Source organism: Xenopus laevis, chromosome 8S (assembly GCF_017654675.1).
Source record: "Xenopus laevis strain J_2021 chromosome 8S, Xenopus_laevis_v10.1, whole genome shotgun sequence".
Lineage (NCBI taxonomy): Eukaryota > Metazoa > Chordata > Amphibia > Anura > Pipidae > Xenopus > Xenopus laevis.
Window position 1 is genome coordinate 37,925,569 of NC_054386.1, and position 27,931 is coordinate 37,953,499.

At 40.8% G+C, this 27,931-nt stretch overlaps 1 protein-coding gene and 1 long non-coding RNA gene across 3 annotated transcripts; one reads left to right on the top strand and one right to left on the bottom strand.

The window, feature by feature from the left end:
* Positions 1-458: 458 nt before the first annotated feature.
* On the bottom strand, positions 459-15,745 carry LOC108700003. The gene is made up of 3 exons (XR_001932916.2): positions 15,616-15,745; positions 1,092-1,287; positions 459-957 (listed from the first exon to the last, which is right to left on the bottom strand). It is a non-coding gene; the product is annotated as an uncharacterized LOC108700003 (long non-coding RNA).
* Positions 15,570-27,931, top strand: emd.S (emerin S homeolog). Of its 2 annotated transcripts, NM_001095611.1 has the most exon segments (8): positions 15,630-15,708; positions 21,283-21,375; positions 21,728-21,802; positions 23,031-23,084; positions 23,522-23,589; positions 23,947-23,972; positions 24,983-27,727; positions 27,795-27,931. In NM_001095611.1, coding segments are annotated over 6 exon segments (543 nt in total). In that variant the 5' UTR covers positions 15,630-15,708; positions 21,283-21,293; the 3' UTR covers positions 25,221-27,727; positions 27,795-27,931.

Below are 27,931 nucleotides of genomic sequence, written 5' to 3' on the forward strand. Positions count from 1 at the left end.
CAGACCTGAAGTCACACGTGTGCTGAAGACCCAGGTGTGCAAGAGGCTCATTTGGAGCAAAAATCTACGAGTGCAGAAGACTGGTTCAGAGCTGAAGACCCAGGTGTAGAGGAAGCTGCTTTGTAACTCTGAAGCTACAAGTGCAAAAGTGTGGAAGTGGCTGGATACAAATAATAGTATGTTGTTGGTGAGTGGGAAATGACAGCTCTAGTATGTGACTCAAAGTCACATTACATTTACCCCATGAAGGCAGATTGCATAGAAAATAAGGATGCACCGAATCCAGGATTCAGTTCGGGATTCGGACAGGATTCGGCCTTTTTAAGCAGGATTCGGATTCGGCCGAATCCTTCTGCCCGGCCAAACCGAATCCTAATTAGCATATGCAAATTAGGGGTCGGGAGGGAAATCGCGTGGCTTTTTGTCACAAAACAAGGAAGTAAAAAATGTTTCCCCTTTCCATCCCTAATTTGCATATGCAAATTAGGGGTTGGATTCAGTTCGGTATTCGGCCGAATCTTTTGTGAAGGATTCGGGGGTTTGGCCGAATCCAAAATAGTGGATTCGGTGCATCCCTAATAGAAAATACAGTACACTTTTTTGTAGCACCAACACATTACTTCCCTGCCAATTCCTGATATAATTGCTCCCCTCCTGCACACCCATCTTGTACTGCAATAGGAAGTCACACGTTATCATGATCAGTTATTGCTGACAGGTCACAGCTCATCATCTGATGCAGCATGTAGCACATGGGAAGGATCTCCCCTTGTGTCCTTCAGGGTCTTCTGCGACCCACTCCAGTCTGTTCTTACATTATCATTGTCCCAAAGGATGGAGGTTTCGGTGTCACTTTGCCAGCTGGGTTCCCCAGTGTAATGAGTTAGGTAGACAAGAAGGTGATTGACAGAAAACATACGTAGGTTTCTGTTCACAAAATGGTGCTTGTTTTCCTTACTGAGGGTGTAGAATGAAGAAGGGGGAAAGCAAGTGAGTATCATATAGAAACACACACACAGTTGGTTCTGTAAAAATGTTCTGAGGCATTGATACATTATACTAACTGGATCAAACATGCAGAGGATACCTACTTGGGATGTGTGTCAGACATGATTGGCAGAAACTCATTCACTGGGAGCATTTTGGAGAGCGGTTCTGAGTTCAGCATCTTCTGGGCACCCTGCAAGGAGATGTTCTAGCACAAGGTCCAGTAGGAGTAATCAGCAACCACCAAGTGCCACACATTCTCCACCAGTTGTTCTTGGTCCAAGGTCACCTGCTTCCTCCCTATGTAATTACAAAAAGGAGAGACCTGTCACTGCGACGTATAAAGGCTACACATCAACACATATCCTCCAACCACAAAATCCAACATAAAATAATCTGCCCATTAAACATTTTAAATCTTAGTCATATGCTTATAAAAAGAGCAGAGGGATAGGTACAGGGCTGCTGGGCAGAGAGCAGAGGAATAGGTACAGGGCTGCCGAGTGAGAGCAGAGGGATAAGTACAGGGCTGTTGGGCAGAGAGCAGAGGAATAGGTACAGGGCTGCCGAGTGAGAGCAGAGGGATAAGTACAGGGCTGTTGGGGTAGTGCAGAGGGGTAGGTACAGGGCTGCTGGGGGAGAGCAGAGGGATAGGTACAGGGCTGTTGGGGGAGAGCAGAGGTATAGGTACAGTGCTGCTGGGGGAGAGCAGAGGGATAGGTACAGGGCTGCTGGGGGAGAGCAGAGGGATAGGTACAGTGCTGCTGGGGGAGAGCAGAGGGATAGGTACAGTGCTGCTGGGGAGAGCAGAGGGATAGGTACAGTGCTGCTGGGGGAGAGCAGAGGGATAGGTACAGTGCTGCTGGGGGAGAGCAGAGGGATAGGTACAGGGCTGCTGGGGGAGAGCAGAGGGATAGGTACAGGGCTGCTGGGGGAGAGCAGAGGGATAGGTACAGTGCTGCTGGGGGAGAGCAGAGGGATAGGTACAGGGCTGCTGGGGGAGAGCAGAGGGATAGGTACAGGGCTGCTGGGGGAGAGCAGAGGGATAGGTACAGGGCGGCTGGGGGAGAGCAGGTGGTAGGTACCACGATACTGGGGTGAGCAGAGGGATGCTGAGGGAAAGCAGAGGGATACATACAGGGCTTATTATGCAAGCATTCGGCTTGCAGGCAAAGGAAGTGGACAGGAGGTTCATGGTGAAATTGGTGCACATTTGATGGTTAGGTCTATATTTAAAAAGGGACCTTTAATATAAACAAATATATTTATTATGAATTATTGCTCCTTTAAAGAGGCTCTAAAATCAGGGGAAAGGGTTTCCTGGTCACTCAGGGAGTGAAAACAAGGTGCTGTAAAATCCCAGAGAAAAAACTGTGTATGTAAACTCAGTAGGGAACCTCAGGCAGAAATAAGCTGGTCCTTGTCAGGGCTCTAAAGACCAGAGCATGCTCTTCTCAGGGCATGGAAAGCCAAAGGGGGTTATTCTCAGAACTCTGAAGAAACTACCAGATAACAATTAAGCCTACTATTTACTTGCATTGTGTTCATTTAAACTCAGTGCCCATTCATTTCCTCAGGCGTAACAATTTAGTGTGGTATAAAAAAAATATATTAAAGCAACAAATTCGCTATATTTCCTGCTTATCTGTGCTGTACAAGGGGATGCTCATGCTGCTGTAGTTTTATTTTACAGTTTGTCTATGTTTTTTTTCTGTGACAGGATATAAAATAACTTAAGAGGAAGTTAATCCTGCTGCAATTATGTTGATGGAGAACAATTACTATCCATTTTCAACTGACAATACCTCTTTGCCTGCAAAGCCACTCCCCAGTAATATTTTAAGCATTCCAGTTATGCCTACAACCTCAATGATTGTTTCACACAGGGACAAGAAGGGAATGTCCTATTTGTTCTAGATTATCACCAGTTTTAAAACACACCTGCCTTTTTTTTAATTCATATTCCAGTCTCTCATTCAAATCAGTGCATAGTTGCTAGGGTAATTAAGATCCTAGCAATCAGATTGCTGAAATTGCAAACTGGAGAGCTGCTGAATAAAAAGCTAAATAACTCAAAAACCACAAATAATAAAAAATGAAAACCAATTGCAAATTGTCTCGGAATATCTCTCATAGTAAAAGTTTAAGTTAAAGGTGAACAACCCCTTTTACTGCACTTAACCAGGCCTGCTGATGTAATCACAATAAAATGCTGGTATAATAGAATGCCCTTGTCAAGTAGCCATCGCCCATGTTTTTCACCCTGATCCTGTGAGCACACACAGCCAGGAAAAGGGATCCCAGCCTCGTAAGCAATGATGACCTAGAAGTATGTGAGTTTCGCTCAATGCATATTTGGCACTGAATCATCTGAGCTGTGCAAGCTATGTGGCACCTCCTAACATTTCATAAACATTACTTCACTAAAGTATTCATAAAATCTCTGTGACGTGTTTGTGCCAACATTACTATGGCTTGCATAAGGTATGGCTCTTGTAACACAAGCGCCATAAATGACTAGCAATTGATTATGAGGGTAGTGCATATACTATATAATTGGCCTTAGCTTTTTCCTGTATTTAATTCCCCGCCGATGGCAGAATCATAGCTTATACAGATTACATACATACATACATATTTTGAATCTGCCTCTGTGCCATCCTTCTATGAATTCTGGGGGGTGGGGGTATTCTAACATTCTAAATGTTATCTATCCTGCTTTCTGTTTCTACTTGCTCTCTGTGTCTTCATTATTTTCTATTTTTATCTCATGCCCACCTATTCTAGCCCTCTGTTCTTTTATTCAGTTCTCTCAATTCATATTATCTAATTTCTTTTTCCCTCATATCCATGTCTCCCCCTTTTTACCTCCTACTCACCTGTTCTGATTTCATGAATACTTTGCCCCATTTATTGCCTTTCCTGCTTTTTCAGCATGCTTCCACCACTTTAATCTTATGCTTTCACTCTTCTATTTTGCTGATTCCGTCTTCCCTTGCCACATGCTATTGTCCTTTCCATTTTTTCTCCAGCTTCCCTATTTTATGCTTGTCTATGTTTTTCTTTTGTGTTCTCGTACCTTTTCTTTATTTTAGCTGTTCTATTATTCTCTTTTCCCGTCTGTCCCCTCCCTTTTCCCTCTGGCAGTGATCCCCTTTAATTATGTCAACTAGAACTGCACATGGATAGGATAAGTTGGGTCCTAGTTAACTAGATAGTAGGCCTACTATTAGCATGTCCCAACAGGCAATAGGCCAATTCTATAATGATCATGTTCATTTTCATGTTTCTTCAGAACTGGATTGATATGAATGATCAAATTCTACAGCCCTTGTTTAATTTATTTTTCCTTTATCTAATTTACTTTTCCATGTATACCATACATGTTATTCTTTTCTAAAAAGAAAAAATGTATTGTTTATATCGTCATTGTCATTGACTAATATACATTAAAAGGAGGGGGCACATAAAGTTCCTCACTGGGGGCCACACAAACTTTAGTTACACCACTGCACTTTGCGTCTGGGGATTGACACTGTGTGCACCAGTTAAAGTGTCCATTCTTCTAACATAACCATACTGCATGGTTATTTGGACATGTATTGGTCCTTGGTGGGATGCAAGTTCCGACAGACAATCTTGTGATGTGGTCCTTTCTCACTACGTGGAAGTGATGAGCTGGAGCTTGCCCTCTGATCCCTTTAGATCAATATTATTTAGGCACCTACTTTATCTAACAGGTTGTATCCTCTCAGTTTTTTCCCTATAAATGACAGTCTGTACATGGCCACAGTCATTATATACTGTTAGCATTGTTGCCTTACAATTCTGATATCCTGGGTTTGTTTTGTTCCCATTAAGTTCAGATTTACTCTGTTGGCTACAGTTTCCTCCCACAAAAACATACTGGATATTAAAGGGGTTGTTCATCTTTGAGTTAACGTTGAACATGGCATAGAAAGTGATAATTTGCTATTTGTTTTCCATTTCCATTTTTTTATTATTTTTTGTTATTTAGCTTTTTATTCAGCAGCTCTCTGATTTACAATTTCTGCAATCTGGTTGCTACCATCCAAATTACCCTAGCAACCATGCATTGATTTGAATGAGAGACTGGAATATGAATAGGAGAGGCCTGAATGGAAAGATGAGTGATTAAAAAGTAGCAATAACAATAAATTTGTAGCCTTACAGAGCATTTGCTTTTTATATGGGGTCAGTGACCCCCATTTGAAAGCTGGAAAGAATCAGAAAAAATAGGCAAATAATTAAAAAAAACTATAAAAAAAAGTGATTAAAAAAACAATAAAAAATAAAGTCTGATGTGACATTTCTCTGTCAATGCCTTTCATAACACCTGTCCTTTCCAGACCAATAGGGGAAATAAAAACTGAATATACAGTCTCTTTAAAGTGATATAAAAACAAAGAAGAAAAAAAGACTAGCATCAGGTTTCAAAGCGATCATATCTTTACAGTACCATAAACATAAGCTAATATGTGAATATATAGCAATAAAGGTGTAGTGCCAGCGTTCAGATGAGACAATAAGCAGCTCATAAAGCTGAAGTTAGAGATACTATTTGAGTGGTGCCCAAGCTGCTTGGCACTGATGAGTGTATAATGGCATCCTGCCTGTACATGTGAAATTATATTGCAGCACTTCACATTGGGTGGGTACAGAATGGCATCAGCCCATAACAAAATGCAATTGTGTGAATGCAGAATGGTAACTGAACTGCAACTCTATCAGTATTTTGATATTTCTATTCCTATTTTCCCATCTAAATCAGAGATAGCCTACTAACTTCTAGCTGTGGTCCTAAAAGCAATTGGTGGGTTGTTGATGGAAGATGTTGATCCATATGGAGAAACCAGGGCTTCAAATTGAAATATTGAATATATATATATCAAATTGAATAGTATGCAGGGTCCCATTCCTGGGTGATGTTGGTCCTTAGGCATTTTATGGCCCTTAGACTAGTCATGTAGGATTTTTTTTATATATTATAACAGTGTTGCTATACTGTATACATAAATGCATCCACATTTTACGGGATATTTAATCAATGAACCTATTTCATAAAAAGTCAATATTTACTATAATGTAGAAAGTGATATTCTGAGACAATTTGCAATTGGTTTTCTTTTTTTCTTTGTAGTTTTTGAGTTATTTAGCTTTTTATTCAGCAAGTCTCCAGTTTACAATTTCAGCAATCTGGTTGCTAGGGTCCAATTTACCCTAGCAACCATACACTGATTTGAACACAAGACTGGAATATGAATAGGAGAGGGCCTGGATTGAAAGATGAGTAATAAAAAGTAGCAATACATTTGTGGCATTACAGCGCTTTTATTTTTATAGATGAGGTCAGTGACCCCTATTTGAAAACTGGAGAGTCAGAGGAAGGCAAATAAAAACTATAAAATGAAGACCAACTGAAAAGATTCTTAGAACTATTATTCATATCAAAACCATGGATACTCCCTGTACTCTTCAGCAACTGATGGACACCCATGGGTCCATTAGATGAATAGTGCCAATTAAAAGGCCCTTTTTAACTATTTGTGTACTGGTAACTTTTAGGGTCAGTCCACACGAGCAGGAGGAAACTCCAGGCGACTTCGGAAAATGAAGCGCCGCGTGTGGATTGCCGCAGGCGATTTTCATTTTAGCCGGCGGAGGGTGGGGGAAGGCAGTTCGGGGAGATTGTCGCCCCACAACAGGAGAGGCGATTTGTCGCTGGGGCGACTAATCTACCGAATCTGCTCATGTGGACTGACCCTTAATGTTGTTGTGCCAGGAAGCAGTGCAACACAGATCAAAAAGAAACCCAGAGGACACGTACAATCTATGGCACTGGGACTATAGTTCAAGCTATACGTTAGCTGCTAATTGGTCAGATACAGGAATGGGACCTGTTATCCACAATGCCCAAGACCTAGGGTTTTCTGTATAATGGATCTTTCCAGAATCTGGATCTTCATACCTTAAGTCTACTATAAAATAACGCAAACATTAAATAAACCAAATAGAGTGGGTTTGCCTCCAATAAGGATTGATTATATCTTTGTTGGAATCAAGTACAAAGCACAGGTATGGAACCTGTTATCGAGAATGCTCTGGACCTGGGTGACTAGATTATTTGGTAAAAATGGAGTCTATGGGAGACAGCCTTTCTGTAATTCAGAACTTTCCGGATAATGGGTTTCTGGATATCATATCCAATACATTGCATTGCCGCATTTGAAAACTAAGGTAAATAGAGTGGAGGATTTGCATTACATATACAACTGTAAATAAAGTACAGCTAATACAGTATATCAGTGTTCCTATGCAGTGCAACTGGCTTATTTAATTATCCCCTTAACATATCGTTCTATTTATTATCCAACATTCTGTGCCTTTTCTCCAGCCTATTTACACTTTTGCTGGATAATTTCAGGGAGGACTTGCCTAGAGCTGTATGTACATCAACTGCTGGACACAAAAACTTTTAGCTGCAACTGCCAGCTACACCCAGTGACTGCTCACTTACTGTGTTATAATTAGGCCACGGAGGGAAACTTACACCTACAAATTAAAGGGGTTAGAAGTTCTACTGTTACATAATGTGTCCTCTCTGGAATCACCCGTAGGCACTGTGTGTGGCATTAGATATAAAGCCTTAAAGGGAAGATGTCAGCCCAGTATAATTAAATACAAATATAGATTTCATTGTATAATCTCACGCATTTCTGATTTGTGCAACTGTGATTTCTCTTTGCTTTTTGAGTTTACAATTTTAAGGATTTTGTTACCTTTTTATCGCTCACCTCATATTCATCTTCCAGTCTCTGATTTAAACCACTGACTGGTTGCTAGAGTAATCTGTAACCCTAGCGACAAGATAGCTGCTGAAAATCTGGACTTCTAATTAACAAACAGATAAATAATTTAATAAAAACAAAACACGCACCTGGCCCTGCCCTTAGGTCAATTAATGCCGGTCTTTGCATTTCAGAGTGGAGCTTCTACTGTTATTATTATACCATGAATATAATGCTGCCTGCATCCAGCAGTTCTGTAGCCATGTTGGGGCAGTATATGGGCACTCCCCTAATCAACGATCATTCAGATGTTCAATATAGGGAGTTCCAAACAGTGCAATATGCAGTGGCCCTGTACTCACCACCTGCTTATATCAGGCAATTAATTACAGGAGAGTACAGATATGGGATCTGTTATCCGGAAACCAGTTATCCAAAAAGATCATTATTACAGGAAGGCTGTCTCCCATAGACTTAATTTTAATCAAATAAATCAAATTTTTAAAAAGTATTTCCTTTTTCTCTGTAATAATAAAACAGTAGCTTGTACTTGATCCCAACTAAGATGTTATTAATTCTTATTGGAGACATTTTAATTAATGTTTAAATAAATTTTTTTTAGGGATGCACCGAATCCTCTGAAAAGATTCGGGCAAATATTGAACCGAAATTCTTCTTTTGTGACAAAAAGTCACATGCTTTCACTACCTGCCCCTAATTTACATATGCAAATTAGGATTTGGTTCGGTATTCGGCCAAATCTTTCACCAAGGAAAGGATTCTGCTGAAAAATGCCGAATCCTGGTCGAATCCCGAACCGAATCGGTGCATTCCTAATTTTTTTATTAAACTTAATGCATGGAGATCCCAATTAGGGAAGGACCCCTTATCTGGAAAACCCTGGTCCCAAGTACTCTGGATAATACCTGTACAGGACTAAACCTCTCTACTTTATTTATGAAGGATATACATGAGCTGGGGAGAATACAGAGAATTGCAATTAAACTGCTAAAGGCGAAGAGGGATTTAAAGTAGATTGCCCAGCAGACTGTTACGGTTGGGGCTGTTTTCTCTGGAGAAAAGACGTTTGTAAGGGGACATGATTACTCTTCACAAGTATATTAGAGGACATTATAGACAGGGGTGATCCTGGGGCTGCTGCCGCCCCATCTTCTGCTCTGCGCTTAAAGGAACAGTAACATCAAAAAATTAAGTGTTTTAAAGTAATAAAGATATAATGAAGTGTTGCCCTTCACTGGTAAACTGCTGTGTTTGCTTCAGAAACACTACTATTGTTTATATAAATAAGCTGCTGTGTAGCAATGGGGGCAGCCATTCAAAGGCTCAGGTTACACAGCAGATAGCAGATAAGCTCTGTAAAACATAACGGTGTTACCTGTTATCCACTATTTCTCCTGTGCCATATAGCCTCTTTTCAATTTTTGCCATTGTTACACAACAGCTTGTTTATAAAAACAAGTGCAATGAGCACAATAGCCTTCACTGCACTAGCGGAGCAGAATTTCTCGGTTAAAACCCAGAAATTCAGCTTCTAAACAAGAGTTGGCTTTTTGTCACCCTTGTAACTGGCCTCTCGCTGCTGCCTGAGGCAAGGTTCTAACCTTTATGGCAGGAGTTGCCCTGATGGCATGATAAGAACATAAATCAGAAATCTAAATCCCCAGAGATGTACGAATATAAAGCCGGCCATAATAAAGTCGCAAAATGAAATAATCTTTACCCAGTTTGTCCAATAGTACAGTGAGTCAAATCGGGATGATCAGATCACTAGGCGGATTGTCAGAGAGCTAGATTAAAATGGGGCCCAAGGAGACCCATTGCGAGAGGACTTTATCAACGTACTGATGCTGACCTCGACCAATTGAATTTTTAAAACCTGCCTGATCAATTTCTATATTTGCCCAGATATCGATCCTGCAGGACCTCCTGAGTTCCTCCTGCAAAGGCCAAGTTGACAGCTTTTATCAGCCCATATATTTGCCCAGATATCGATCATGCAGGACCTTCCAAGATCCTCATGCAAGGGCCAAGCTAACAGCTTTTATCAGTCCATGTATAGCCAGCTTAATACCTGAATTAAACGAACCTAGAAAGCTTTGTGGGGAGGATAGGTGATAGAACTTGAACTGGAGCCCTCAACCATCCCACAATGCTACCCACCCCACCACCAGAAACCTCCAGCCATCATGCACACACCTACCGCCCAACAGACCAGAGCCAGGGAACAGTAGGGTTTCTCCTGGTATGCAAGTGGGCCAGTCCGATACTGGCATCCATAATCATTTTCATCCAAGGTTTATTAATAGGAGTATTTAAAAAATGACTAAATCTCCAAAGGGGATTATGCAGCTGCAGTCCCTCAAATTTCCCTGCAGTTAGTTGTCACTAAAACCCCCTATTTTATTATATATACTTGCATTAAAATGCATTCCTTGCACTTCTGTACAGTTGTGCATGGCGCTTCTCAGCCCCTTCTGCCTACTGTTCAGAATCAGGTGCACCTGCACCTACTGAAATGACACCAGAATTGACTCCAACCAGACTTGGAAAACTTTCTGTGCAATTACATCTGATGCACAGCATTGCGAAAGTGCACTTGTGTTAATTTTAATACATCAACCGCAATTGCATCAGACGCAACACCCCCTTTTGACGAAAAGACTTATTTATGGAATTATGGGGAAAACAAAGCACTGTAGGAAAAACCACAGTAATTGCATTTGAAATTGCACTTTGCCCACTGCACTTATGAACATAAATGAGCCCTAAAGTCTTGATCTATCTTTAAATTGACAAATATACTCTTTATAACCAACTAAATATCTGCCTGTTGTTCAAGGTCACATTGCCCGATTAGCTGACCCATGTAGAGGGCCATATTAGATTATCCAATGGTTTGGCCCCAGGCCAACAATCAGATCATAGTAGGGAGTCAATGCAATTCTCATTAGCGATGAGCAAATTTTTTCGGCAGTCATGAATTTAAAAGCTTTAACACATTTCTGGGAGTTTTAGGGCCATGTTTTATGTGTTACAGTTTTGCTAATGAAAGTGAATTGCCCTTTAAACTGTGATCTCAGTTCTCCCAATAGACTTGCTAATCTTACATAGCTACAATTGTATCTTTGTTTGTCTTAAATGGTAACAAATAAATCTAAGTGCAGACTGATTATACTGGCTCTCTGCCAAAAAGCCTGTTATTTTAATTAAGTTTCAGAAACCTTGCATCTTTTTCTGGTGTCAGTGCAGGTGATCAAACAGAAACTCTGGAGATTTCTCTAAGAAACCCCCGGGGACTGCGGGCTGACCTGTCAAAATAGAGGTTGTTTCCTCAGGGGCCCCCACACACCTTTTACTTTTTAGATGGGGTCGGTGACCCACATTTGAAAGCTGGAAAGAGTCAGAAGAAGAAGGCAAATAATTCAAAATCTATAAAAAAGAAAAAATGAAGACCAAAAGAAAAATTGCTCAGAATTGGTCAGTATATAAAATACTAAACCTTAACTTTAAGGTGAACAACCCCTTTAAAATAGCAGGTACAATAAAGGTGACAGCATATATACAAAATATGCGACTTGTGAAGATTGAATAAAAGCTTCTTTATTTCTCAAAAATTAACAGTGCATAATGTCCTTACTACTGATGCGTTTCGTGCCCAAAGGCACTTCCTCAGAGTATATCAATAAAACAATAAAGGTGACTATAGATGTTACAATTACTAACATTCATGCAACAAAAATCATTTGTTTTCAATACACACGTGTAGAGCTGTATTGAAGAAACAATAGAATTCTTTCTGTAGCTGCCAATTAAGCAGGCCAATGTTTGACCACCAACCTGCACGACGGACAAGCCGACTGATAAGCTTGTCTTCTGCCAATATCGGTTGTCTCCTGCCATAAACGCACTGAATATAATATGAAACTTTATTTATTATCTGCGTATCTTTGGCCACTTTAACAGCAACAGTTATAAAGCAATTGCAATAAGTTATTGATATATAAATATCAGATGAATTAATTTTGTTACAACGGCGCCCCCTAGTGGTCATGTACCAACCTTGATCCAGTTGAGTAACTTGTTACAAGAAAGAAAGAAAGATAACTGGTCTGATGTTCATTATTATAGTGGGCAGAATTGACATTAATTGGTAAGTGACTGGGCAGATTGAGACTGGCATAATTAGGGTGTGGCCAGGGCACTTGCCCCTTCTCTGATGTCATCGGGGGGCGTTACACAAGTATATAAACAAGCTCTCACATGTCACTAGTGGAGCTTGGAACGGAGAAAAGTTGGGGAGTCGCTGGATGGTGGTGAATTTGACCTGCACCCACACAGCCCACCTCTGGGGATAACTGGTCCCGCAAGTTTCAGGCTGACCCAGTTATCGCTGCTTGACAGTCTTGACCTCAGGGTTCAGAGGAGGCCTTGAATAACTTTGGGAAGGGATCTCACAACAGGTAGAATGGCCTCCAGCAAAATATATACTGTGGCAACACCTAGTCATGATAAACACAAAACACCTAGCAAATGAACTTACACTGCAACGAAGTGGCGTGGTATATAGTTCCTTGGATTTTTCAACAGGATAGCCAATCACAGCCCTGCACTCACACAACAAAGACAGGCTTCAGTTCCTGATCAGATCTTAATGCTTCTTGTGTCAAAAAGAATCAGCTGTGATTAAAGCATGTTGTGTGGATGATATGAAATAGCTCTGTGGGTTATAGAATGTACTCTAAAGTGTCAGCTACTGTGATGCACCCAAACTGGCTTACATCATATTTCTTCAACATATTAAAATGTAGGGCAATGTAGGCCATGCCCCATTCACACACACACCTATTCCACCACAAATACTTTTGGATTTCCAGGCCCTGGATCCATGGTCTATTAAAGTTTTCCTCATTCAGTCTGCTTGCTTTGATATTAAGTTGCCATATTACCCTAGCGACCATGCACTGATTTGAATAAGAAACTGGAATATGAATAGGAGAAGCCTGGACAGAAAGATGAGTAATAAAAAGTAGCAATAACAATACATTTGTAGCCTTACAAAGTATTTGTTTTATAGACGGTGTCAATGACCCCCATTTGAATGCTGGAAAGACTCAAAAGAAGAAGGGAAATAATGAAGACCAATTGAAAAATTGCTTAGACTTGGCCTATAACCTACTAAAAGATAACTTAAAGGTGGGACCCTTTAGGCATTCTGGGAACTGTTTGTAAAGGTTCAAATGGACCTCAAGGTACGGTTTAAAGAATCAGATTGAGGTCCGATAATGCTTGTGTTCATTTTTTAAAGTGACAGATGGCTGCTGTTAAACTATGGCTGGTTGGCTGCAAAAGCAGATTAGAGCAGTACTGACATTTTTTTTCTGATGCCAGAGAAATTGCAGGGAGGCCTATCAATCAAAATTGAAATTTGTCATTTTTCAAAATCTTTTAATTCACATAAATGTGAGAACTCACTGAACATGGATTTTTTTTACTGAAAAAACAGAATTTACTTCATTGCTTAAGAAAGTGTAAAAAACAAACAAAAAAAAAAACACATGAGCAATCTCAATCCACTTACTGTATACTTCACTGGGTCTACCAACCAAAAAAAACTTGAATGTAAAAAATCTCTTGAAGTTTGCCAAGACAACTCCAGGGTCGGACTGGGTGGCATGACACCATGAAAAAACCCTGGTGGGTCCTGTCCCCTATGGGCCCCACCTACCCAGACCCGCTCAGTGCAGAAAAACCTGGGTGCTGCATATTCACCTGACCCAATCATGGCTGCAACAAGTTAAAAATAAGTGTAACACCTATTTGGGCCATATGGGGTTAATTCACCAGCTAGTGCACTAAAGCATGGGTTACACGTGACTCTAACACTTCAGGCTAGGGCCTTCGCTATATGGAAGATTAAAGGTGTGGTGTAGTGTAACTACAACTCCCACAGGCTACTGTGCAATAACAAAAGACTTGGGCGCCAGGAGGTTCTTAATAAAACAGGAACAAGGTTTATTGAACTAGGCACCAGGCAAGTGACATCAGGTTTCTACTCATGCAGGGGTTGAGGCAACAGCATATAGAGAGTTCACACAGATCTGCAGGCAGGCTCACCTAGAGCAGACACAGGCATTTCATGAGGAAGAGCCTCCATTAGGCATTTGCAGAATCCACACACATTCCCTCCTGGAAGTTGTAAGGAAAGCTGCTTCTACCCTACAGTCCCTCTTCACTGAGGTCCCTGACTGGAGGCAACACACATAGCCTCTGGGAAGCTACTCCCTTTCTGCAAATCCTTGTTCAAGCTTCAGCTGCTCTTTCTCTCTATCCTATCTGCCTTTCTCTCCTAGAGAGACTATGACAAGTCTGCCCTAGTATATCTATTCCTCATTCACGGGGTTTCCTGGTCCCCGACTTGGACACATGCCTTCTTCTGGGCCTGGTGTACTCAGTCCCTCTGAGCAAACCCAGCTGGACCAGCATCCAGAGGCGAAAGAGGAAGAGGCCACTCCTAACACACACTATAGTGCAGTGTAGCAGGAAGGTGTCTCACCTCTCCTGGCAGACCACTCTAAGAAAAAGGTGGGGCCTTAAAGCTACAGGGCAGATTAACCCATAGGGGCCCCTACATTAGGTACATGGTGGACATAGGGGGGACTGTGGCTTTGGCAGGGCCGCCATCAGGGGAACAGTAGTCCTGGGCCCTGTGCTTTTCAAGTCTCAAGGAGGACCCGGCTGTGCTGCACTTCCCAGATTAGCCACACCCCTGTTAAATCGATAAATAAGCAGCAGAATTCTCTGAAAGGAAGTGAAGCCAGCCAGGTGGCTACCATAAATTTGACTGAACAATGCTTTTTTTTTTTTTAAACCCCTGGCCTTCAATGTTTTCTTGTAGGAGAGGTTTAATAATCCTTAGGCTAATGTTCATGTCTGTGTGGCCTTTTACTGTGTGGCATCTGGGGTGGGGCTCGGCTGGGGTTGCCACCTTTTCTAGAAAAAAATATCGGCCTTCCTATATATTTATCTTTTTTTTTTCCCTATTAATAACATTGGTGGCAACCCTAGCTGGGGTAGGACCCAAGTTGTTGCAATTTTCTTGCACATGGTCCTGTGATTTCTGATGGTGGCCCTGGCGGGAGGACTCGGGTTGGACTTTGCAGTGGCCCATGTATCTAATGTAGATAGCTCTAGTCAGGCCTGCCACCTCTTCTCATGCTGTGCAGGGGTTGCATCATCCCGATGACATCATTGCTAAGGTCTATCGACAGACAGACTACTTCAATAAGCAGTGCCATAACTTGCACCCGGTTTTTTCTATTTTCAATCTATCAGACCAAAACAACTTTGTAATGCACTTTCCCTCTATATTTAGAGGTGTATAATGTACTGGCGCATTTTTGTTTTATTTTAAACATGATTCCTTTTTTTCCCCCCCAGTTGAGTTCTCTGCTGTGATTAGACAGGGGCGGGTTCTACTTGCATTTGTTCAATCACCGGAGGTCTTGATCGTAACAGCATAAAGGAAAGTGCCAGCAGCCGGGGGAGGGGGTAATTCAAGTAAATGTAGCACAGCCCCTCCCATTAAAACCCAAACCCCACCAATCCCGGGACAATAGTCGTCGTCCCCCTGATCGCGGCCATGGTGGTTTGTATTCAGGTTTGTCTACACCAATAGCAGGAGCCACTGACTGACACACACCCTTCTCTGTCTCACCCAGTAACAAACACGGAGCAGTCACTATCCCCGCCCACACGATATCCCCTCCCTGTTTATACTTCTCTCCAGTCCAGTCCTCACCCATTTCCGGATCTGCCTCTTCCAGCTTTTGAGAAACAACAACCGGTCTGCAATTGCAGGAGCTTCCCCGCTAACCGAGCCCCGTACCCTGAGGTAGGATTTTCTCCGCCATTCACGGCTCCCGCGCACATAGCCCCGCCCTATTACTACATGGGTTGCCCGCTGCCGAGCCGCGTTCTCTCTTTGGCGCTCGCGATTGGGGTGGGCGTGGCCACGGCCGTTACGCTTTTCCCTGTGCTGTGGCACGCTGTGTCTGTGTCTTGAAGGGGAGACAGCTGTCACAGATCAGTGGGGCTGCTTTGAAGGGGGCAGAGTCTTATGTGGAGTGTTCCATAAGCCTCACTACATTGTATTGCTGTTGTTTAAACTCCCTTTTAGCAAATAATAGATGTAAAAAGGTGGTACCATTAAAGGTGTTGTTCATCTTTGAGACAACTTGTTATGTTTTGGGTTGCCGAGGATGAGTGGAGTATAACAGTGCTTTACTAGCAGAGACTCATGCAGACATTACACAACAGTAACTTTCACTTTTTAAGCCAGGAAGTATGCACATTAGTCTGAGCACAGTGACATCTACAGGCCATTTGTATAAACACCACATATTCAGCCTATAGTAGGAAAGCATTTGGGCAAATGTAATAAACAGCAACAATGCATCTTAAAGCAATAATATACATTATTCACATCACATAGTCCTGGGTCCATGCAGGTAGTTTTCTGATTCTCTCAGTATGCCTTTTAGGGTCACTTTCTTCAGGCCTATTGCAGTTGACATCAGGAGTAGGAAAATGTCCATCATCAAATGGAGCTTCTCCAAAGTCATATCTAACAGGAGCAAGACCACTTGCATTCCATATGCGTCCATCCGACAGTTCATATGTGTATGGTCCTAGCTGGCGTCTTACTTCAAGTGATGAAGTAAATTTAGATTGTCCTTGTTTCAGTAGTCCTGGTTTCTTAATTCTGACTAAAGATCCAGGCTGAAAGTGTACTTCTCTTGCACCACGATTTCTTTCAGTATAAGCCTTGCATTTGGCTTGTTGACGTTTCACAATGTCAGCAGTAGACTATTTTGTAGGCACAGTATTTTGTGGAAGTTTGATGCAACATGTAACTTAGTGCGCATCTGTCTGCCATGTAATAATTCAGCAGGAGATGATTGGGTTATTGCATGGCACCTTGCTCTGTAGTTATGTAGGAACTCTGTTGTAAATACTTTCCAATATTTCCCAGTAAGATTTGCTGTCTGTAGTGCTTCTTTCAGACTTCTGTTGAATCGCTCATTTTCTCCATTTGCTTGTGGGTAATACACTGAAGATTTCCTATGCACAATATTCCTCTCTCTCAGAAAGGACATTTGTAGTAGTGACTTCATGAACTTCTTTAGCAGAACTACGGCAGATCTTAGCAAAATGTCCTACTTTTGTGCATTTGCGGCACCGTACCTCTTTTGCAGGACATGTAACATGATTTGCAGTGTGTTGTGTTGAACCACAGTGAAAGCAGTATTTTCTATTTGTATTTGCTGTATGGTTTTGAAATCTGAATCCCTTTCCTTAGCACTGTATTTTGCCTGTGACTGTGCATTATTAGGCCACAGTGTTGAATTCACCATCTGTACATTCCCGGCAGTTCCCTGACTGAGAAAATTCGCTGGCTGGCTTTGCGCACATCGCAACACTTCACCAGGCGTAAATTCGCCTGGACAACGCTAATTCACGAAGATCCTAAAGTTGCGCACAGGGTACAGAACGCTGGCGAAATTATGCTCAGCAGTTTGAAATTACGCTAGCGTTGGCTAATTAGCATATGGCGTGCAGTTAAAGTACAATGCCCGTATATGCTGCAGCGAATACATTATACTACATAAGGCCAGGGAAGTCTATCACCCTTTAAATAGGAAAAAACGCCTTTTTTTGGGACTTTTTTCAACTTTTTTTTGAGGAACTCCTATCTACTCTATTGTACTTCGCCTGGTCTGAGGTGGCAAAGGCAAGTCTGGCGATAGAGGTAACGGTCAGTAAAATCAAAAATGTAGTGAATTTGCGTAGTAATTCTCTTTCGCCAGACTGAAAATTCGCCTGGCGAAGTTGCGCCAGAGTCTATCTCCTTGGCAAAATTACGCCAGCGAATTTACGCTAGCTACCGTTAGTAAATCGGCGAAGTGCCAAAATGACGTCATGCTGGCAAATTTTCGCCACTTTCCCCCTTAGCCTCTGCCACTGCTGTTTCAATTTGAATAGAAACTGTAATAGCCTTTGCAAGGGTTGAATCCTGCTCTAGGAGCAGTCTCTCTCTAATCCGAGGTGAGTTTGTTTTTTCCACTATTTGGTCTCTTAGCATTTCATCTGTTAGATTCCCAAACTCACAGGTAACAACTAGCTCTCTCAAAGCTGCTACAAATTGTTCTGTGGATTCGCCATTACGTTGTCCACGTTGGCGGAATTTATATCTTTCTGCAACCACATTTACTCTTGGCACAAAAAAGTTCTTTATAGCAGTAAGAGCAGTTTCATAAGTATCATCAGGTAATGGTAATGTATAGAATATTCACTGTCCCTCTGCTCCCAGGCAGTGAATAAGTAAAGCACGCTTTCTAGCAGCAGAAATCTTCCCTTGGTCAGCAGCAATAATGTAATTTTCAAACATACGGATCCAAGCAGTAAAAGGTATGGTAGGCTCACCAGGGTTTGGAAGAAAAGGTGCAGGCTGCTGCAGAGGTAGAAGATCCATCTCGTCGTCAATTTGTTATGTTTTGGGTAGCTGAGGATGAGTAGAATATAACAGTGCTTTATTAGCAGAGACTCATGCAGCCATTTACTATGAAGTAGAGAGTGATATTCTAAGACAATTTGCAATTGGATTTCATTTTTTACTATTTGTGGTTTTTCAGTTATTTAGCTTTTTATTCAGCAGCTCTCTAGTTTGCAATTTCAGCAACTAGTTGCTAGGGTCTAAATTGAATAAGAAACTGGAATATGAATAGTAGAGGACCTGAATAAAAAGATGAGTAATAAAAAGTAACGATAACAATACATGTGTAGCCTTACAGAGCATTTGCTTTTTAGATGGGATCAACAACGCCCATTTGAAAGCTGCAAAGAGTCAAAAGAAAAAGGCAAATAACTATAAAACTATAAAAAAAATAATAATAATGAAGACCAATTGACACCCATTTAACACCCCTTGAACCACCCTTTTAAGAAGATGTTGTCAACACCAGGGATCCACTTTACGGTTCAGTACAGTCTATAACAGGGACACTTATCACATACAGAGTAGTGTTCGTAGACATTGGGGTATCCTGCTACAAGGTCCTGTCTTAAAAGATTCTTTGGATCAGAATCCATCCTTCGTTTACCGTACCGGCAAATCTTTAGCATCTTGGCTGTCCCCAAGCCTATATGAATCCAAAAAACAGAGTAGAGACCCTGCCTGGCTGAGATACAAAGGCACTTACAAGTGTGGCCAAAGCAGATGTAAAGCATGCACAGTTCTAAATGTGTCTATTACATTTGTCAGCAACCATACAATTAGAAATTACACCATGAACCAAGTACTTTAACTGTGAGTCTTGTTGGTTCATTTATCTGGCCACCTGCACATGTGGGGTCCAATATGTGGGTAAAACCACACCCTGTGCGGGTGTCAGATTCTTGAACATCTATCTGCAGCTGAAAGAGGAGATACCAAGTCTGCGATTGCAAAACACATAATTGAACAACATGCCAAAGTTCCACATTTTACATTTCAGATCATTGACAGCCCTAGGTTGAATATACGTCGGGTGATAAAGATAAAACACTTTCGAATTTGGAAGTATACTGGAAATACCAACTTAAAACTATAGAAACACATGGAGGTTTAAATCGTGACTGGGAACTGACATGCTTCTTTTGATGTTTTCCAGGGGAAAGACTATCTCCGATGTACTCATTTTGATATGGTTGGCTAGTTATCATAATTCTCATGTACATAATATTTTTTCAGATGAATTTCCTCTAATGAATTATTTCTGTATATTTTTTCCATGTATTTAATAATTTTTTCATGTAATGAACTATTTAATATCAAGAATTTATTGATTTCTACGCCGATTAATGGTTGTCCCGAACATTGAATATTCTATATTTCATATGCCTGTTTAATGCCTGTTATTTATTACTTACCGTAATACTCAATATTTAATATATTGCTTTAGTTGTACTTTGTTAATCATTTTCTAACTTCTCCTCCCTTGGAGTTCATGAATTGTTATACAGATTGTAATTAGACTATATTAATTGACTGATTAATTGATGAGCATTATATCATTCAGTATTTACTATATATATATATAAACAAATAATACAAACCTATTTCATATTCATTTATATGTCCTCCAAGTGAGAAATAGGTGTGCAGAGGCTTAAAGTTATGTGTAACATGGACTGCAGAGGGAATGTACTGGTTACCCCAAGACTTCGGGACTGTTATGCAGTCACAGAAATTGCTGGTAGTGTTGCCACAGAGTGTGCGGTAATGTGCATCTTGATACAAGGCTCTTGCCTTCTGTTGTGGCAGAAACAGAACCCAGCACCAGGCCTGGACTGGGTTTCAAAACATAGGCCCTGACTTTACAAGGACACAGGCCCAAAATGCCCCCTACCCGCCCAATAAACAGTGACTGTGCCTGCTGGGCACCTTATATACATCTCCACACCAAGGGTACACCTTGGCATGTAAAAACAATTCCATGCGCATAACAAGCAAATGCCATGACTTGCACATTATGTGACAGAAGTGCATTTGCACATGCTCTCTGACTGACATGACTTCTCGCACAGTGAGCTCCCCAATTAGCCCACACTTTGATTGGGGAAATATTTTTGCCCAACAGGTGCCATTTAAGGCTAAATAAAACTAAAAACAGGAGGGTAGTACTGGCAAGCCCAAAGAAGGCCGTATTTTCAAGAAATGAAGTGTGTTCATGCAATTCTTCCTAAAGGTGGCCATACATGATATTTTCTCCGATATGCCCACCAATGGCAGGGCGATATTGAGTTAATCTGGTTGTTCAGCCCTAGGGCCAAACGATCGGATTATAACAAACAAAACGGGCGCCAAAGGGACAAGGACCGCAATCAATATCTGGCAGATTTTTGGCCAGAGATCGATCAGAGAGACCTGTCGGAAGCCCCCGCACAAGGGCAGATAAGATGAGCAATTAGAGCTGTTGGGTTTCATTTTTTTTTTTTTTTTGTGATTTTTCAGTTAAGTTTTTTTCTCAGCAGCTCTCCAGTTTGGAATCTCGGCAGCTATCTGGTTGCTAGAGCCTCGTTTACCTTAGCAACCAGAGACTCGAATATGAAAAGCAGAGGGCCTCTGAAAAAAGATAAGGAATAAAAAGTAGCAACTCCCAGAGCAATAATTTTTATAGCTGCCAGGGTCAGTGAACCCCATGGAAATAGTGGAAAGGATGTAGAAGAGGAAGAGGCAAATAATAAAAAAATATATATATTAAAAAAAAAAAATAATTAAGACCAATTGCAGTTTTACTTTACTTTTACATAATAAAAGATACTTGAAGGTGAACCACTTTAAAGAAATAGAGCGGTTTTGCTTATTTTGGCAATAGGGCCAAATGTGGACAAGGAAAGAGCCTTTTGTGTTTTTCTTTCGTTGCAGGACTGCACAAAATGGAAAATTATAAACACATGACTGACGATGAACTTATTGAAACCCTGCAGAAATGCAACATCACACATGGTCCTATTGTCGGTACGTCATTGTATATAATATTACAGCAAGGCTGCCCCTACATATATGCAATAGTGACGTAAAGTTATTCCATATCCCCCTCATGGCACAGATATTATACAGTATTTCCATATGTTAAATTGTAGCCTTTTTATTTCTTCTGGTACATAAATATATTTTCTAAAGGGGATCAAAGGAAATATATTCAGACATAATGACAAACATTTCTAACCACAAGAAGTGACTTTGCTAAGACGTTATCTGAAAAGCTGCCACACTAGTTGGCCAATGTCATGTGTCCAGTGCAGTGTTGCTTTTCTCTTACTCCACTGCTGTCGTTGTAATGGTTTCATTTGTATTTAATACTTTCTAGGTACTACTCGGACTTTATATGAGAAGAAACTTTATGAATATGAACGCAGCAAGACTAGGAATCCGTATCCTCTAGGTAAGCAGGACGCAAGCTCAGTACAGGTATGGGATCCGTTATCTGGATGTTATCCAGAAAGCTCCAAATTACGGATAGGCCTTCTCCCATAGACTCCATTATAATAAAATAATCCAAATTTTTAAAAAATGATTTCCTTTTTCACTGTAATAATAAACAGTACCATGTACATGATCCAGACTAAGAAATAATGAATCCTTATTTTAAGCAAAACCAGCCCATTTGGGTTTATTTAATGTTTACATGATTTTCTAGTAGACTTAAGGTATGAAGATCCCGGGTCCCGAACAGGTCCCGAGCATTCTGGATAACAGGTCCCATACCTGTAATACATTTGCCAGTTGTCTATAAGATAGTTTAGGTTTTACTTCTGTTTGGTTTGGACTTAAAAGTCAATACATATGCACTGGGGGTGTCCATGTGTTAGGCTTACCTTAAACCCAGGGCCAGCTCTTTGTTCCTTGAAAAGTGCACTGGCCCCGGGTACAAAATCACTTGAGCATTGCGTAACTGTGTTAAAATCCATATTTTATTAATCCAACTGTTAAAAATATGGCAGGGAGCAGCTCAGGTCTAATGCATTTCGTAGCAATAGAGAACAACTTCCTCAGAGGCCTAACACTTTGCCACCCTCCCAGTGAGTTTGTATTGACTTGTCCTTTAATGGAAAACAAAAATTATTTCAAGACAGTTCAAGGGGATGGTGAGCTTTACTAGAGATACTAGTAATGTCACATCATTTTTCAGTTATATACTTGCAATTATTGCAGCATCACTTAAAGTGCAGACCAGATCATGCACTACTACACACGTCATTTGCATCATTTGATTGGCCAAATCACATCTAATGTTAACACATCAAGGGCATGTATATGATGCATAAGGAAGGGGAACACACAGCAATGCAAGTTGGATTAACAGCCCTTTGCAGCATCTGATATGATCCTCTGAATGCAGCATCACTGGCCAGGGGGTCAGTGACCCCATCCATTAGGGGAGAGGGAGGGATCTATGGATATTTGACAACACTACAGAACAGGGCATTTCTTTAAATGGCAATACAAATTTAAAATTCATTTAGTATAGGTGAAAGAATTTTTTTTTTTTTGGTGTAAAACTAATATTGAATACACTTAATCACAGGCAGATGTGCAAGGCCTAGGCTTAGTCATACTTTACTTTACCGTAATCGTGATCCATCCTTAAGTGTAAGATTTTCTGTTATCAGGTTCCTACGAGAGCAAAACACACTACAGAAACAGAGCGAATGAAGAGGACTTGGGTAGGAAAATCACAGTTATATTTATATTGAACAAACTGACTGTATTCTTCACAGTAGCAGCTACGTGTTATAGTTGAATCTATAAAAGACCCTGTTCTTTTTGAGGGTGTAGTTAAGCATTTAAGGCTTTAACAGCCACAAGTATCCAGGCACCTCCCCACCCAATTTCAAGTCCCCAGGCTAAAAGTTATCTATGTGAAGTTACCACTCCCTTTGCTGCTATAACAGCCCCTACGATTCTGGGAAGGTTCCCAGTAGATATTGGAAGATTGTTGGTGGAATTTGCTTCCATTCAGCCACAAGAGCATTAGTGAAGTTGGGGATCGGGCCTGACTCAGAGTTGGTGTTTCACAGATCTACAGCATTAGCTATGACCATGTGTTTGTAAACAATCATTAAAAACTAATTTAAGTAGCTGATATTTTTCTTTTTAACAGCGGATGAGAATTATTACGAAGAGAAAACAGTTACCAGAACCTACCAGTATCCCCAAGCACGACCACGAGTAAGCAATGTGCTAACTATTTTATAGGATAGGTGTTCTTTCACTAGCTAAGTGTCTCTCAAATGAAATTGAACAAATGGTGTAGGTAGGTGTTTTCAGGATTATGCACAGCCCCCTGACCCCGAGTCCACCACTTTCCTCCCAGCTGGCTCTGGAGCCATATAGGAAGACTGTGCAGTTTGGGCAGTTAGGACACTGCTTTTCCACTATTTTCAGCTTTGCTTTGAATAATGCTTTTTCTTTTTTACCAAATGCATAATTGGCCAGTATGTATATATACACGCCCTTACCATTTTTCTGTACAGCAACTTATTCATTTTCTTTGCCAATGAAATTATCTTTTAACTCTTTCCACAGACCACCTTTGATCGGCTTGAACGAGAGTGAGTATTGCCAATGCATTCTGTACAACCGTTTCATTGAATTAAAATAATGGGAAAACAAGGGATATCTTTTTTGAACCATGCAACTGCCATTCCAAACCCACACGTTTAGGGTGAAGACACGCAGAGCTACGTGTGGCAGCTACAAAATATACAATAGTGATAATTGGCTTTGCCAAGACACCGAGGCACATTTATTAAAGTTCGAATTCATGTGGGTTTTTTAAACTCTATAAAATTTAATTATACTCGAATGGGGGGTTATTTATAAAAAAAAAAAAATTGAATACCGAAAACTCTGATTCGATTAGAATTTGACTAAACTCGATTAGAGTTTTTTCTCCAAAAAAAATTTGAATGTCAGGAAAGCTACTAACAGCATAAAAATGGTCACTTGGCTCTTCCATTGACTTATACATGAACTCAGCAGGTTTTAGGTGGCGAATAGTCGAATTAGAGTTCTTTAAGGGTCAGAGTATGATAAATTTCGAAATTCGAATTAAAACTCAAATTGAGTTTGGATAATTCACAATTCAAATTTGAGAGTTTTGACCATAAAAAAAAAAAATCAAAAATTCGAGTTTTGAACTTGACCCTTAATAAATCTGCCCCACCATGTGTGTTTTAGCAGAGGCAATTCTCAGTATTATCTGTGGCAGGGTATTTTGTAGCCACAACAAGCAGCTGCTACTAGTAACTCCAGAGCAGCTACTTTTTGTGGCTACAAAATGCCAAAAATACCCTGCCATAAACAATACTGAGAATTGACTCTGCTAAAACACACATGGTGTCTTAGCAAAGCCAATTAATTATCAATATTATCTATTTTGTAGTGTGATAGATGCTCACAGGCGTGGACAGCGGGGTAGGGTGCAAAGTGCCCAAAACCCACGGCAGCTTGCCATCTGTAAATGAGGCCCAGTACCTCTGTGGTGCAAATAATATTTCAAATTAGTTAGTCTTGGTTATCCTGCCTAGCCTTGACATGTACTGACTATTCTTTATTGCAGACCACTCTATAAAGAAAACACGTACCAGCCCATATCCCAGATGCGCCATCTGGGGGCAACACAGAGGGTAGAGCCTCGCAGGCCAATCCGTGTGAAGCAAAATGAAGAGAAACCCTGTAAGAGATACTTCCCAGCGTGGTTGCAGATTCTCTTACTTCTCCTGTTCGTTGGTTTCCTGGCCGCTGTTTACTTCCTGCAGGAGCCTGACGTCAATCCATCCAGGCTGGAAAGTAACTAATCAAATCAGCGTTAGCGGATCTACCAACAATGTTGCACACTATGCTTTAAGGCAGGGCTGTCCATCTTCAGCCTCAAAGGCTTTAATGGGGCAGTATCCATCTGTGTTCAACATGAGCTGAAAATGTTTAATTGAAAAATTAATATTTCTCTTTATTTTTTTTTATTTTTTTTACTATTTTCCTACTTGAATTTCCCACTTGCTATCGTTCTCTCACTTTGGAATAGAAAAGTAGTTTCAAATTCACCTTTCTGTCTTTCATCGACCTGTGCAAGAAAAGCTATTGACGTTTCCTAATGAGATCAATTGGCAGAACTTGTGTAAAGCTCTCTTTACTGACCTCATGTGGAACAAAGGTGTTATTGCATATTAAATAATGTATTGGGTTTGCCCTCTACTAAGGACATGTGAATGGTTTAAAATAGCAGAAGAGAGATTTATTTTAATATTGCCTTTTTTTTGGAGTTGGACAGCCCAGGGTAGATCCTTGTGTGTGTGCTGTAGTGATCAGTTATACCGATTTGTTAATACTGTATGAATGGAATATGCACAGATTCACACTGGGGGTATTAATGGAAATACCCCCAGTGATTTTAAGTTTTCTACTCCTTTAAATGGTCCTAATGATCTTGCACTGCCTCTTATTGCTTTTATCATTTATAGCAGAGACTAACAAACACGTTGCACCGTAGCAGAATAAAGCCGTGCACATTAACGTGAATATCTGTTGCAATTAAGTTGTTGCCACTGTTTCCACAATTAAAGGGCATGCAAAACCCCAAGATCATTTGCTATTTTTATGGAAAAGGGCCACAACCAGCACCTCTATGCTACAGTCCCCTCTTCCCCGTAGTCACATTCTTTCTGCTGAACATCCATAGCAATGCACAAGCACAGTCAGCCTTGGTTGACCTGTGCTTTAAAGAAGACCTTAAGCTCCCCTAAGTTCCAGGCATTGCCCCCCTATCTTTCCCCTCGATGTGTTTATCACCCTTAAATGCAGAGTAGTGCAGCGGAGCTACCTGTCGCCATCTTGCCGATCTTCGTGTAGTCTTCGGGTCTCAATGCCAATTTGCAGGCTTCGTCACAACAAAGAGATCCTAAGACTACAGGAAGATCCGGAAGATGGTCACTAAAGCACACTTTAGAGAGTGGGGGGGGCAATGCCTGGAAGCTTAGGGGCGGGGCTTATGGTGGTTAGTTCTCCTTTAAGGCAATGAGGAGTGCAGGAGACCTGCATTTCAATTGGTATAGTACTGCTGCCTATGGGAAGGCCTGTATCTGTAACTGCTATGTGCAAACCGATCTTGGGGAGTTAGTTGCACTTTAACAGGTAGTGGCCTAAAATGTATACTGTATATATTAAAAATTGATTTTTTTTCGCCCCATGTTCTACACAAATAGTGTATGTTCAGACAAGTAAATATAACATACACAAAAATGGCTGTGGGCTAAGGACTAGCCCTTGCATCATTTAGATGTGCTTCGGCCTTTCTGGGGCTGAATTTTATTTTTAAATATGACTATGCCACCAAGGGGAGTGTGACGCTCCCCCCTTGCGCTTTACAGTGCATTATATAAGTTTATATATTGGGTTTTAATGTGTTCCCTTTGGATCCCACTGGGCTTCCTGAATTGCAGCTGCCTGAGATATGACAAATAGGTTGTCTTAAAGAAACACTAACCGCAAAGTAAATGTTGCTTTCATTTAATGTTGTAGCATGGGGGAAGCCTTCTTCCTGGCACCAGGTAAAGGCACATGTAATATGGTCTTATTGTGTATCAATAATATGCAAATACACTTTTGCTGTTCCTCACTGACATTTTAACAGGCATAGTGTGTAAGTGTAGTGGCATTTTCTCCAGAGTTACATTTTAATTTAAATATGTGTTGATTAACACTCAACAATTGTGCCCAGGTATAGTTGTATCTATCCTTTACCTAAACCATAAAGTACGGGGGCTCAGTGTGTGCCCAGGACATTCATTTTCTGCACATTTTTACATGTTGTGGGGAATAGGCTGTCTTTCTAACAGCACTGGGGCAAAATACTCAGGTGGGACTGTCCAAACCAAGACCTTTTATTGGATGTAGATGGGTGGGATGAGTTGCATTTCAACAATAATTGCAAGTTCTGCTCTTGCCAGGGCCCTGGCCACTCTTTGGGTAGAAAAAAGGGTCGATTTGGATGGGAGCTGCCGTACTGCTTTAGCTAAACACTTCCCTCCGACGGCACCATCTACCACTAGATTGCAATGTTTTATCAAAGGCTATAGCGCACAGCTATTTAGTTATTGAACTGCAACTTTCCACACCCACTATAATTAACTAATAGTATTGGCATTTCCAAGGGAGGCACTGTGTCATTCTGTAGCTCTTAATATAGACAGACGAGAGGCTCATTCCCAGCTTGATAATAATAAGCTTTTGTTATAGAACCACTTGTTATCAGCACTTACTGTATAGTGTGAGACGTTTTTGTTATATTCAGTGTATGTGTGTGTGTATATATATATTATATATATATATATATATATATATATATATATATATATATATACCGTATATATACCGTATATATATATATATATATACCGTATATATATATATATATATATATATATACTGTTTGCTCCATCAAATATGTACCCGTGAGCAGGGAGCTTCCATGTTTCACACAATTTTTTAATCAATAAAATGTTTTATGAAA

Excerpts from the sequence above, each read along its gene's own strand:
- emd.S (XM_041574313.1), top strand. The coding sequence starts at position 21,294 with ATGGAAAATTATAAACACATGACTGACGATGAACTTATTGAAACCCTG. Across the intron at positions 21,803-23,030 it reads TAGGAATCCGTATCCTCTAG|GTTCCTACGAGAGCAAAACA; the intron begins GTAAGCAGGACG and ends TTCTGTTATCAG. Across the intron at positions 23,085-23,521 it reads AGCGAATGAAGAGGACTTGG|CGGATGAGAATTATTACGAA; the intron begins GTAGGAAAATCA and ends TCTTTTTAACAG.